Consider the following 13,556-nt stretch of genomic DNA (forward strand, 5'->3'; position numbering starts at 1 on the left):
CTGCGCTAACACCTTAAGGTGACAGCGCCCCCTGCGCTAACACCTTAGAGGGACAGTGCGACCTGGGCTAATGCCTCAAAGGGACAGCGTGTCTTTTCATTTTCAGCATTGCTTTCACAGATTTGGGAGTGTTTCACATCTAAAGAACCACATTTGAAATCCTATAGGCAGGCAGTAGATCATTGCACAGTGAGATCCCACCAACAGCCTTGAAATAAATGATAAGTTTTATGATTTTGACAGCATTAAATGACAGTGATGTGTGAGACGAGAGAGCTTTCCTATGAAAACTACACTGCGACTTTTCACAGGACTCTATGGGTGCTTAGTCTTGGCCAAACGAGACAGTGCCAACAGTGCTGCACTCCCAGAATATCACACTGAAGGGTCATCCTGAATTCTGTTCAGTTGTGGATTTTTTTTTATCTGATAATCTCTGATTGGAGGCTGGGATGTGGTTTTAAAAAAATGCAGATCACCACTGAGGTGAGTATGACAGGTGCCTGTACTAGCAGCCCCATTCTGGTGAGTGTGTACAGTGTGTTACAGCTTCCACAGTGCATAACATTTACCAATCTGCTCCAGGATGGGAAAGATGCACTCAGCTGGATTGTGAGATGTCGCTGAATGCAAGATAGCCAGAGAAATAGGCTGCATGAGTCTCTGTGTGAAACCAGTCTGGTGGATTGTAGAACATAGAACAGTACAGCACAGTACAGGCCCTTCGGTCCATGATGTTGTGCTGAACTTTTACCCTAATCCTAAGGTCTATCTAACCTCCACCCCTACCTTATACTATCATCCTTATGCCTATCTAATAGCCACTTAAATGCCCCTAATGAGGCCGACTCCACTACCCTCTCCGGCAATGCATTCCACGCCCCGACCACTCTCTGAATAAAGAACTTACCTCTGATGTCTCCCCTATATCTACCTCCACTCACTTTAAAACTATGCACCCTCATAATAGCTACCTCCACCCTAGGAAAAAGTCTCTGGCTGTCCACTCTATCTATACCTCTGATCATTTTGTACACCTCTATCAAGTCATCTCTCATCCTTTGTTGTTCTAAAGAGAAAAGCCCTAGCTCTCTCAACCTTTCCTCGTAAGACCTTCCCTCCATTCCAGGCAACATGCTGGTAAATCTCCTCTGCACCTTTTCCAATGCTTCCACATCTTTCCTGTAATGATTGAGATGGGAGACAGTGGGAAGACCAATGAACAAAAGCACATTGATGCAGAATACTGCCATAACCTTACATTTTGCACATAGACCACTGATGTCCAACAGTAGTCCATCATCCCCAATGTCTCCCCCAAGATAGGGCATGTCACCCCAGGGTGTAGCCTTATCTTAACCACAGCTCTCTGGGGTATCATTCGGTCGGGTTGTGGTGACAGAGTGGGGTTTGTGGCAGTGAGCGGGGTTTCAGGTGGACCATTGGCAGATCTCACAATAACTAAGGCCCAGTGAGCGTGCGCTCTCAGAGAAAGTCCCCTTCTCTTTGGTGGTAGATATTCAGCATCAACCATGTCGAGCACAATGGGATCACATATTCCCATCATGAAATCTCAGCATGGTTGCTGTGGAATTGCACCCTAAACTGGTCTCTCTCTCTCTCTCTCTCTCCCGTCTCTCTCTCTCTCTTGATGCTGGTGATATAATGATGCAGTTGTTGTGATGTGGTTGTTGTGGTACTTGCAATGTCATGGTGTGGTAAAGCTCTCCATGAGACAGGAGCAATGTTACCATTCAGCTCGAGTTTCTTTTAGCAGTCACTGATGTTGGGGTAACGTTACTCTCAGTAATACTGGTGTATGGGTCTCATGTTGGCAGCGTTCCTGCAGCAGGCAATGTACAGCTTCCTCAGTACTGACCCATAGGAACGGGAGAAGGCCTTTCAGCCCCTTGAGCCTGTTCTGCCACTTAATGAGATCATGATCTGCAGATTCACTCCATACACCTACGTTTGACTCATATCTCTTAATACCTTCCCTTAATGAAAACTTATCTCAGGTTTACATTTAAAAACTGAACCAGCACCCACTGCCATTGGTGGAACAGTTCCAAATATCCATCACCCTTCCAGTGTAGAAGTGCTTCCTAACATCTCTCCTCAATGGTCTGGCCCTAATTTTCAGACTGTGCTTCCTGGTTCTAGAATTCCTAACCAGTGGATATAGTTTATCATTATCTACCCTTGTTTTTTCCTCCTAATATCTTGAAGAGTTTGATCAGATCACCCCTGCACATTCTAAATTTTAGAGAAAGCTGGCATAATTTGTCTAATCTCTCCTCATAATGTAATCCCTGAAATCCAGGTATCATTCTTGGAAACCTATGTTATCTTCCCTCCAAAGCCAATCTATCCTTCCTAAGCTGTGGTGTCCAGATCCGTTCACTGTTCTCCAAGTGAGATCTACCCAGGGAGCTTGTAAGGGAGCAGCATAATGTCAGCATCCTCACACCCCAGTGTCTAGATATAAAGACCAGCATGCCATGAGACTTCTTGATTATTTTCTGCACCTGTTTGTTGCATTTTAAAGATTGATTTGACAGCCCGGCACTCCCCCAGCCCTGACCCTCTGACAGTGCGGTGCTCCCCAAGCACCGACCCTCCGACAGCCCGGTGCTCCCTCAGCGCTGACCCTCCGACAGCCCGGTGCTCCCTCAGCGCTGACTCTCTGACAATGTGACCCTCCCTCAGAACAGCTATTCTGACAATGCAAGTTAACATTGTTTGAATGGAGCAGATATTTGTTTGATAAATGGTTTGTGTTGTCAATTGAGCCCTAACCTTTGGTGTCTTTGTAGGTGTAAGAATGGAGCTCAGAATCTGGTCGATGTCGCTCACTCTCACAGCTCTCCTGATGCTTGCTGGAGCGAGTTTGGTGAGGTCTCTGGGGAACTGCACCGTGGTAAGTTGTGAGGCCTTGGTGGAGCAGGGAATTTCTGTTGTGGCGCACCCTGTTGCAGATCTCTGGTGTGAGGTTTTAGTTTTGAAACAACGGGCTCGATTTAAACCCCATCACTCATTCACACCCAGCCAGGAGATACGGGGATAGCAAAAACTGCAGGTGCTGGAGTCAGAGTCAATACAGTGTGCAGCTGGAGGAACTCCTCTGACCTGCTGTGTTCCGCCAGCTCCACACAATCACACTGTCACACAAAGAGACACATCATTCACACACATGCGAGGGGGAGGCAGATAGAAGATGGATAGAGGGTTAGCCTCCCCCTCTCTCCCTATTTATTTCAGAACCCCCTTCCCCTCCCCCATTTCTGAAGAAGGGTCTAGGCCCGAAACGTTAGCCTTCCTGCTCCTCTGATGCTGCTTGGCCTGCTGTGTACATCCAGCTCTACACTCTGTCATCCCAGCTTCCCAAATTGCAGCAGCGACTATGCTTTGAAAGCACTCCATTTGCCTGTGAAATGTGGTCAGATTGCCCGAGGTTGTGAAAGATGCCATATAAAATCAAGACCTTTCTCGAAACCCCTTTGGAAATGACAGGTGAACAATCTGACACATTTCAGGGAAGCCAGAATACTTCTGACCAGCCATCCTTGTTTCAAACGTGACAATTGACTTGCACTATTTTGAGAGAGGGAATCATTGAAATGAGCTCTTTGCTGCAGAGTTGATTGAATGTTAAACTAAATATAAACATGTGTGTGAAAAACCTCACAGTCCTTCAGGCAGGGAGGTTTGCTCATAACCTGTGAGCCCCAAGCCTCGAGGTGTTAATTGCTCACTCTGCAATACACCGTGCCTGGCCTTTGATAGTCTGCTCCTGATCTTGTTGAGTGCTGCACTAAAAACCCACAGAGCATCCTGTTTTGACACACCCAACCATACTCCAACCTCCTTGTGGTCATCATCTTCTTGAAAAAAAACTTTTGTAATGCAGACCCAGTGCTGTGAACATTAAAGTGAAGCAGCAGTCACTTGAGGAGGACACTGTCTGTGTCAGTTTGTATGTGTGTGTGCGTGCGAGTGAGTGTGTGTGTAAGTGAGTGTGTCTTTCTCTGTGTCTGTTTGTGTGAGAGTGTGTGCATGCGAGTGTATCTGTGCCTGTGTGTGTGTGTGCGCATGTGTGTGAATGATGTGTCTCTTTGTGTGACAGTGTGACTGTGTCTATGTGAGTATGTGTTTGTGGGAGTGTATGTGTATGTCTGTGTGTGCTTCAGTGTATGTGTCTTGTGTGTGCGTGTGAGTATATGTGTGTGTGACTGTGTGTGTGCATGTGAATGTGTGTGATTGTGTGTACACACGAGTGTGTATGTGTGTGAGTGTGTGTGTGTGCTTGAGTCTATGTGTATCCATGTGTGCTTGTGTGTGTGTGTGTGTGTGTGTGTCTGCCTGTGTGTGTGAGAATGTGTGTGTCTGTGCCTGTGTGTGTTGGGTGGTGAGGGTGAACCTCTCCTTGTTGCTTGACCCCAGTCATCATACTGCTTTAAGCTTGGGCCCTGCTAAAAACAAGTCAAATCCATTATAGCATTCTGAGGAGCTTTTTTTAGTATATATTTGTTTGAAATGGTAGAAATTCTCATTGGGTCCTGGTTTGCAAATCATCCCAACAAGTGAGGCCTTGTTCCCTGGGTGCCAAGCCCTGTATCTGGGTCAATGCAGCAAGAGGCCCAGAGTCAGCCTGAGAGCCCTCATCACTATTATCCTTTCTTCAGGATTGATTCCCAAAGGCTGGAGTTGATTCCACTTCCGTGTGGATTCCATAAGGAGTAGAGGAATCAATGACCTGTTGAACAGCAGTCCACAGGCCCCTGAACATAACATGGACGATAAGTACCACACAGACTGCAACAGTTCAAGGAAGCAGCTCACCACCACCATCTGAAGGGCAACTAGGGGCAGGCAATAAATGCTGGTTTAGCCAGCGACACACACACCCCATGATACAATTTAAAAAATGACAAGGTGGTGAATAATGCACCCAGTTACTTGCCTTGATTAACTGAGGCCTAGGAATGTAAGAGCAGTAACCTGTTGATTTAATCAGCAAAAGATTTAGAAAGGTTTTTGAGAGAAATGTTTTCACTCAAAAGTGTCGATTCCCAAACCTTTCCCCAACGCGACCTTATATCGTGGCTTGAAATTATCACAGCCGTTTGGAGTGGAGTGTGAGAGCGGGGAGGGGAGAGGAGAGGGTGCCTGTGAAAGCAGGGCCTGTTAGATTGGGGAGTGCAGTTCTTATCACTCAGTCAGTCAGAACTTCAGCACAGGAATTACTGCCTCAGTGGTCAGGTCCCCAAAATTTCAGCTCTGCGATCCCAGTTGGATGCCCTGCCCTGGAGGGTGGTGGAGCTCTGGGACTCACTGCCTGAAAAGAGTGGTGCAGACTGAAACCCTCATCGTATTTTGGATATAAAATTTGACAAGCTGCATTCTGAAGAGGTGGGGACCAAGAGCTGGAAAGTGGGGTTTAACAGAATGAGCTGGGGGATTGAATAGCCTTCTTCTGTGTTAGAAACTTTCTCCAACCCAGAGACCATGGGGTGACTTATGACCCACATTGATGCTGTATTCAAGGAGTGAGTCTACTTTGAGGGATTGAGCCCACATCCATGGTATCCCAGGATTCAACCCAGTTTCTGTCAATAGGTGACTGGAATGACATCACACGAAGTGACCATCAAGTCATGTGACACTCAGCATTCAGAAGGACCAATCCTGAGCTACTTATGCTCTGTATGTAATGCACATAGGTCAATAAACAGGCCTCGTTACAATTGGTCCGTGACCACACTTAGATCCTAGGACTTTTTAAAAAAAAAAAATTAATTCACAGGATGAGGGCATCACTGGCTAGGCCAGCAATTATCGCCCATCCTTAATTACCTAGAGGGCAGCTAAGAGTCATTGCTGTGGGTCTGGAGTCACATGTAGGCCAGGCCAGGTAAGGATGGAAGTTTCTTTCCCTAAAGGATATAAGTGAACCAGATGGGTTTTTCCTGACAATTGACAAAGGCTCTGTGGTCCAGACGTTTATTGAATTCAAATCCCACCAGAGCCCTCAGTAACCGCACTCTTAAAAACTTGTTGAAAAGAAGAATTGCCTGCTCCCAAATAACCTGCCCATGTCAACCATGTTATAGGGTGGTATTGATGTTAATTGACCCTTAATTATTTGTTTAAATGTGGTGGACTGCCGATTTCTGCACCCTGAAACCCCCATTTCAGGGAGGGGTGGGGCATTCCCGGGGATGGATGAGTAGGAGGTAGCCTAGATGCCCCCCGTCCCACTTTTTGTGCATGTGCGATTGAAAATGCACCTTATAGGAGCATGTTAAAACCAGAATTGTGATCCGGATTTAACCATTACAACCTACATTCACAGTATAATGCAAAAAAAAGCTGCATTTCAGAACATCACGGGAGTGCTCTAATACTTTACTTAGACTGACTCCTCTTTATTACCCAAATGCATCCTGAGGCCATGGGTAGCCACCTGGAACCCAGTTATACATGTCTGTTTGTGGGGTATGTGAAACATTCCTTGTTCCAATCTTAGTCAGGTACCTCCTGACAATTCTTTCTCCAGTATGTCAATGACATCATTGGTGCTGCTTCCCTCTCTCATCCAGAATTGGAAAAGTTATCAATTTTGCTTCCAATTTCCATCATGGTCCATCTCCGACTCTTCCCTTCCTTTCCTCGATATCTCTGTTTGCATTTTTGGGGATAGGCTGGGCACCAATATTCACAATGAACTCACCGACTCCCATAGCTACCTGGACTGTCCATCCTCACACAATGCTTCCTGTAAAGACTCTATTCCATTCTCCCAGTTTCTCTGTCTCTTTCACATCTGTCCTGAATATGCCACCTTTCCACAGTTAGGCCTCAGAAACTTCCACCTTTTTCCTCAACCGAAGATTCCCCAGCACCATGGTAAACAGGGCCCTTAGTGCTGTCTGACCCCATCTCCCACAATTGTACCCTCATAGTGATGGGGTCCCTCTGGTTGTCGCTTACTATCCCACCAGCATTCACATTCAGAGGATGCTTTTGCTATTTCTGTCGCCTCCAGCAAGATGCCACCACCAGACACATATTCCCCTCCCCTCCCTTGTCAGTCTTCTGCAGGGACCATTCCGTCCGGGACACCCTGGTCCACTCTTCCTTCACTCCCAACAACACCCCCGGTACCTTCCCCTACAACCACAAAAGGTGTAACACCTGCCTATTTACTTCCTCCCTGCTCGGTACCCAAAGGCCCAGACACACCTTCCAGGTGAAGCAGCGCTACACTTTGCACAATCTAGTTGACTGTATTCATTGCACGATGTGGTCTCCTCCACGTTGGGAAGACGCAACGCAGACTGGGTGACCGCTTTGCAGAACACCTATTTCTGTCCGCAAATATAACCCTTAGCTTCCAGTTTCCTGCCACTTCGATACACCACTATGTTCCCTGGCCAATATCTCTGTCTCGAGTTTGCTGCAGTGCTCCAGAACAGCATCTCACTTTCTTCTTCGGGACCCTACAGCCTCTAGAACTCAACATCAAGTTCAATAACTTTAAAGCCTCATTCCATCCTTCCTTGTTTTTTAACTTTCCCCACACCTTGGTTCTGTCATGACAGTCGTTTTTAGTACAGTCTCCCATTCCCACGTATTCCAAGGCCCGTCATCACTTTGTATGAGTTGCTTCCTGCACAGCTAACCCATTTTCTCACTCTTGTCTCTCATTCAGTTTTCCATCTGAGCTGGCCTGCTATCCATAATCTCCTTGTTTACCTACCCCTTTCATAGTTCTCACTCTCTCTCTCTCTCTGTCTGGGCTCCTAGCTGCTAACATTTCAGATGAAGAGTCACCGAACTCGAAACGTTAACTCTGCTTTCTCTCCACGGATGCTGCCAGACCTGCTGAGTTTCTCCAGCAACTTCTGCTTTTACTTTGCATCTTGTCTTCTTGCAGAAGAGGAGCTCAGTGTGCCTGTTCCTTTACCCTCTAACCGTTTACACCCAGCAGGATGCAGTCTGTGCAACATGTCCCCTGTTTGCTGAGAAAACAGACAAATTGTTTCACACCTTACAGGTTCATGAAATTGCGATCTGATATCTCACACCTCTTTTTTTTTCACACACTTACACGGCTGCACACTTATGTTTTATTTTAACAGCAACGCCCAACGTAGTGGTTCCACATTCTCTCTGTGGAGAAAGTGTGTGAACACATTGCTGAAATCTGCCTTTTTTTTGGTATACCAGCTCAGCAGCAGTGTGTAGCATTGTGAAGACAGCGTTTTTTGCTCATTTACATTCAGGAGTTTCATTTTGTGGTTTCCCACTCCACCCCCAACCCCTTCAAGATGTGAACAATGATATGGTGGTATTGTGCTGGAATTGAGATAGAAGATCACCAAATGATTGTGTTGAATAACAGAACAGAATCAAAGAGCCGAATGGCCTACTGCAGAGCCTATTTCTTATCCTCATGCGGCCATCTGTGGCCACCCTCCTTCACCCTGTTCTTTTCTATGAAAATTCTCTCACAAAGCTGGTCACAGCCGGTTACAAAATAAATTATAAATTGCAAAGTCGTATTTTGTACAGCAGCAAGAGTTAGCAGGGGATTTGGGTGAGGGTTGGGGGGTAGGGAAGGGGAATCGGAGGGTGTTGGGGGGGCGGAGGTGGTCGGTTTGAGGCCCACCTCGACTGGTCGAAACAGGAAGGGACTGGCTCAAAGTGGCAGGAGCGACGGACTCAGAGCCTTGTTGGCAATGCAGATTGGCGCTCTCACTGTGGTTGGTAACTGGTGATTTGGGCACCTTGCCAGTATGTTTCGCTGGTCCTCCTGGCACAACCCACCCTCCACACATTGTCAGCCCAAGTTGAGCCCAGCGTTGCTGGGAGTACCCGTTGCGCGGAAACAACTCGAGTCCCTGTTAGTGACCGCCATCTCCTGGCTAGTCCGAGAATGATTGCCACTCAGGCCTACTCACCCTTGCCCTCCGTTAACCTCTCGGTATGGGAGAGCTGCTGCCCCTGTTGTAGACACACCACACCAGCCCCTTACAACAAACTTGGGCCCACCATCGAGATTGTTTCCTGTTAGCTGTTTAAGATACCACCCAGGGCTGGTGAGCCCCAATCTGACCCAATGTCTTTGTCAGACAGAAGCTTACAAAGGACTGATTGTTGGCTGCAAAAACAGCAGTTTGCAAGAATTCGCCATTAAACCCATGAGACATCCAAGATGACCCAAGAACTCAGGAGTGGAGATTTTGTTCTGTTTATTTCTTTCATGGAATGGGGGCTCCATTGACATTTATTGCCCATCCCTAGTTGCCTTTGAACTGATTGGCTGTCTAGGCCATTTCAGGGGGAAGTTAAGAGTCAGCCACATTGTTGCGGGTCTGGAGTCACATGTAGGCCAGACCAGGTAAGGACAGCAGATTTCCATCTGTAAGTGTTCTTTTATGACAATCAACAGTGATTACATGGACCATGTCAGGCCAGCTATTGATTCCTGATTTTTATTGAATTTAATCTGCTGTGGTAGGATTCAACCTCCTGTCCCTACAGCATTCACCCAACTCCCTTGATTGGGGCGGTACTTGCACAAAGTATCAAACCACGATGAAATTTGTTTTTCTTAGTGACCTATAATCTAGAATGCACTTGCTCAAAGGTGGTATCTGACTCAATAGTAACTTTTAAAAGGAGATTTTTAAAAAAGGAAAGATAAATACTTTAAAAAGGAGAATGTGTAGGCCTTTGGGGAGACCATATGATCCAAGATGTACTATCTCAAGAGAAATGCAATGGAGAGAGATCAGAGGTTGTGGTTCTTGGAAATGACAGGGTAAGTTATTAAGGCAGTTAAAAGAACATATAAAATACTTGGTTTTGTAAATAGGGAGTTGAATCAAAACAAAACCAGCAGGTTTAGCTAAACTTTTAAAATTCCTGTTTGGGCCTCAGCTGGAAATACGCTGTACATTTCTGAAATCCACATGTGAGGAAAGATAACCAGTCCAGTGAGAAATACAGAGGAACATTTAACCAGGATGGTAGCAGGAGTGATCAATTCTATAGAGAGAGGGAGAGAGAGACAGACTGAAGAAATGAGGTCTGTTCCCCCTGGAGTGGAGATGGTTATGGTTATGGTTGTATTGAACAGAAATTGTCCAAAGTACAATCATAGAATGTGGAAGCAGGCCATTCAACCCATCAAGTCCACACTGACTCTATGAAGAGCATCCAACCCAGACCCAACCCCCTGCCCTCTCCCTGTAACCTGCATTCCCCTTGGCTAACCCACATAGCGTGTGCATCCCTGAACACAACGGGCGATTTAGCATAGCCTAACTACCTAACCTGCACATTTTTAGACTGTGGAAGGAAACCAGAGGACCCAGAAGAAACCCACGCTGAACGTAGAAACTCCACATGGACAGTCGCCCAAGGGTGGAATCAAATCTGGGTCCCTAGCGCTGCGAGGCAGCTGTGCTAACCCCTGAGCTACTGTGCTGCCTAATACCAAGGGGCCTGCTCGAGCAACTGCTTCCTTTTGGCAGGAGACAAAAAAACTGCAGATGCTGGAATCCAAGATAGACAAACAGGAGGCTGGAAGAACACAGCAAGCCAGGCAGCATCTGGGGGGGAAAGGAGCAGACAACGTTTCAGATATTACCCTTCTAATACCCGAAAGGTTGACTGCTCCTTTCCTCAGGATGCTGCCTGGCTTGCTGAGTTCTTCTAGCCTCCTGTTTGTCTACCTTGTTTCCTTTGGCAAGTGGGCCAGTAACCAGACATCAGAGATTTAAAATGATAGACAAAATTAAGTAGAAGGGGCAATGAGGAGAGACGTAGGTATATCTTGTTATAATCTATAATGGAATACCTGATTGGAGCTGGAATGAAATGTCAGTGGAACTGGAGGCAATTGGTGATTGAATTAATTCTGAAAGTTATGGGGACAAAAAAAATGGAGTGGACTAAATTGATCAGCACTTTCTAAGAGCCAGCAGAGGAGAGAGACCTTCTCTGTTGTAAATGTCTCAGTTTTTGTAACAGCCTCTCTTCTGAGCTGTTTGATTGTATGTTTTTGATGGTACCTGAGTAGCATGAGTAATGTTAAGTTCCCTGTTTCTGTTGTAGGTTGACATGGTGGCATTCTGTAAGGAGCGCAGGTTTAATCATGTGCCAGAAGGTCTGCCCTTAAAAACCAAAGAGCTCCTTCTCAATGGAAATGGAATTAAAGCAATACACAATAATTCATTGTCTGCATACAGGCATCTGCATACACTGGACCTGAGTGGGAATCAGCTTGAACTCATTGAACCTGCAGCCTTCTCCCACAACAAGAACCTACAAAATTTGAACCTAATGAACAACCGGATTGATATAAACTACACAAAGACTCGACTGGCACTAAGAAACCTCTCAGCTTTAACTAGCCTGGATTTATCTGGGAATAGACTCAGCGAAGTTGCAGTGAGCGATATTGTACAAAATCTGACCACACTTGAATATCTATCTCTGGCCAGAAATTTCATCATGAGATTGGAACCAAGCACACTGGAGGGCCTTGCCCAACTTCGAGAATTAAACCTGGAGAGCAATTATATCTATGAAATTGAAAGCGGGACATTTGAAGATTTGAAAAGCCTAACCAGGTTGAACCTTGCCCACAATCACATCCCGTGCATTGTAGATTTCAGCTTGTACCAAGTGAAAACATTAAATATTACTCACAATGTGGTGGAACTGTTTTTAGCCAGAGAGAGCGAGACTGAATTCCAACTGGAAACTCTGGACCTGTCCAATAACAAACTGCTGTTTTTCCCACTCCTACCCAAACACAACAAGCTCAAATTGCTGTTGCTGGCGGACAATGAGATGAATTTTTACAATGACCTGGCAAACGACTCATCTTCTGAGGTCCAGTTCGTCCAAATAGTTGGAAATGTGACCAATGTTACTTCCATAAATCTATGGGACGAGGTAATTTCCTTAAATTTGCCTGAACTGCAGTTGCTGGATATGAGCCGGAATTCAGTTCGATATCTCCCTCCTGGATTTCTCCGAGGAATAACCTCGCTGTCAGCTCTGCTACTCGACCAGAACTGTTTAAGGACCTTCTCTCTAACAGAGCAAGATTCTCTCCTCTTTCTTCAGGCGATCGATCTCAGTCATAACCAGTTGTCCCAGTTAAATTTCAATATCAGCAGGCTGTGGAACCTAAACTATTTCAATCTCAGCTTCAACAATTTGGAATCGGTGCCGTCAGATCTTTTTACAAAGATGCCTTGGATTACAACTTTAGACCTCAGTCACAACAGGGTCTCTGTTTGTGACTACCCTTTAGGAAATAGGAGAAGGACTTTGGGCAGAGGTTGTGCTGCATTGGCACAGATCAAATCGTTGAGGCAACTTTATCTCTCTGACTGTGACTTGGCCACACTACCCGCCAATGCTTTTGTTGGCTCGCCCTTAACCCATTTGGATTTATCATCCAATGCTGGAATCCGATTGGAGGTGAGCATGTTTCGAGCCGTGGCCAAGTCGTTGCAATCCTTATCTCTGAGGAACAATGGATTAGACTCTGACCAAATAGGTTCTGGGCTGCAAGTGACTTTCAGCGATCTGAAGACTTTGGACTTGTCTGAAAATTCCATAACGAGTCTTCATCCCATCCTCAAAACCCTTCCCCTAAGATCGCTGGACCTACGGAAGAACAGACTGTCTGTGCTTCAACAGGACGTTCTGCAGAGCCTGTTGCAAAGTCTTCAAACTCTCTACCTGAGTGGCAATGCCTTTGACTGTTGCCAGTTGAAATGGTGGACCTTCCTCATCAAAGCCGAGTCACTGACCATTCCTGACAGATCCTTAGTCACTTGCAACACGTCTTTCAAACTGGAGCACATCGATAGGATTTCCCAGTCTACCAAAGCTAACTGCAAATTTGATAACACTGTTTTAAAGTATTTCTTGTTGTTGCTGCCCACAATTCTGTGCATCCTCACTGTCTGCATGATGGTTCTACTCTCTTTGAGTTCCAAGTTGTTGCCCAAGTACGTGAAAGCCAAATGCGGGTCGGGGGCTGAATATTAGTCGGGGTCTGTGCCAGCTCAAGGAGCCCATTGCGGACACTGACAATGCATTGGGAAACTGCGTGTCACGCTGCTAATGTGGGGAGTGGTGCCTACTGCCTCCCCGGGTGCAGCCATGCTAAGGTGGGGCACCGCCTGCGGATTTGGCAATGGTCACACTGTGGTGTGTGAACACTGCGCTCGAGTGTAAGCACTAATAATTGGAAAGGGCTGGGGATGGGGACACAGGAGCCCTGTGCCAACAACTTCCTGACCATAAAAGTGGCAGGAGCTGACTGTGCACACTGCGTTTACTACTGATGGAGATGTCCTGAACTTGCACAAAAAAAACTTTCCATAATATTTATGGTGTAATTATTAAAGCTACATGTACAGAATAGATAAGTGCCCAGGTATGTGGGCCTTAAAGTATTGTCGGAGAAAGAAAATGGAACCCAAGATGCATTAAACTTTGAACCTTTATAAAATATAAAT

The 13,556-nt window shown here is 46.1% G+C and overlaps 1 protein-coding gene across 1 annotated transcript in view; it reads left to right on the forward strand.

The window, feature by feature from the left end:
* Positions 1-13,549, forward strand: part of LOC109920126 (transforming growth factor beta activator LRRC33-like) — a 15,400-nt gene extending 1,851 nt beyond the window's left edge. Inside the window, exons 2-3 of the mRNA XM_048604213.1 lie at positions 2,817-2,920; positions 11,128-13,549. Of these exons, the coding sequence (XP_048460170.1) occupies positions 2,825-2,920; positions 11,128-13,083 (2,052 nt within the window). The 5' untranslated portion in view covers positions 2,817-2,824 and the 3' untranslated portion in view covers positions 13,084-13,549. The remainder of the gene's footprint in view (positions 1-2,816; positions 2,921-11,127) is intronic.
* The last annotated feature ends 7 nt before the right edge of the window (positions 13,550-13,556 follow it).

This window comes from Rhincodon typus, chromosome 13 (assembly GCF_021869965.1).
Source record: "Rhincodon typus isolate 14 chromosome 13, sRhiTyp1.1, whole genome shotgun sequence".
Classification (NCBI taxonomy): Eukaryota; Metazoa; Chordata; class Chondrichthyes; order Orectolobiformes; family Rhincodontidae; genus Rhincodon; species Rhincodon typus.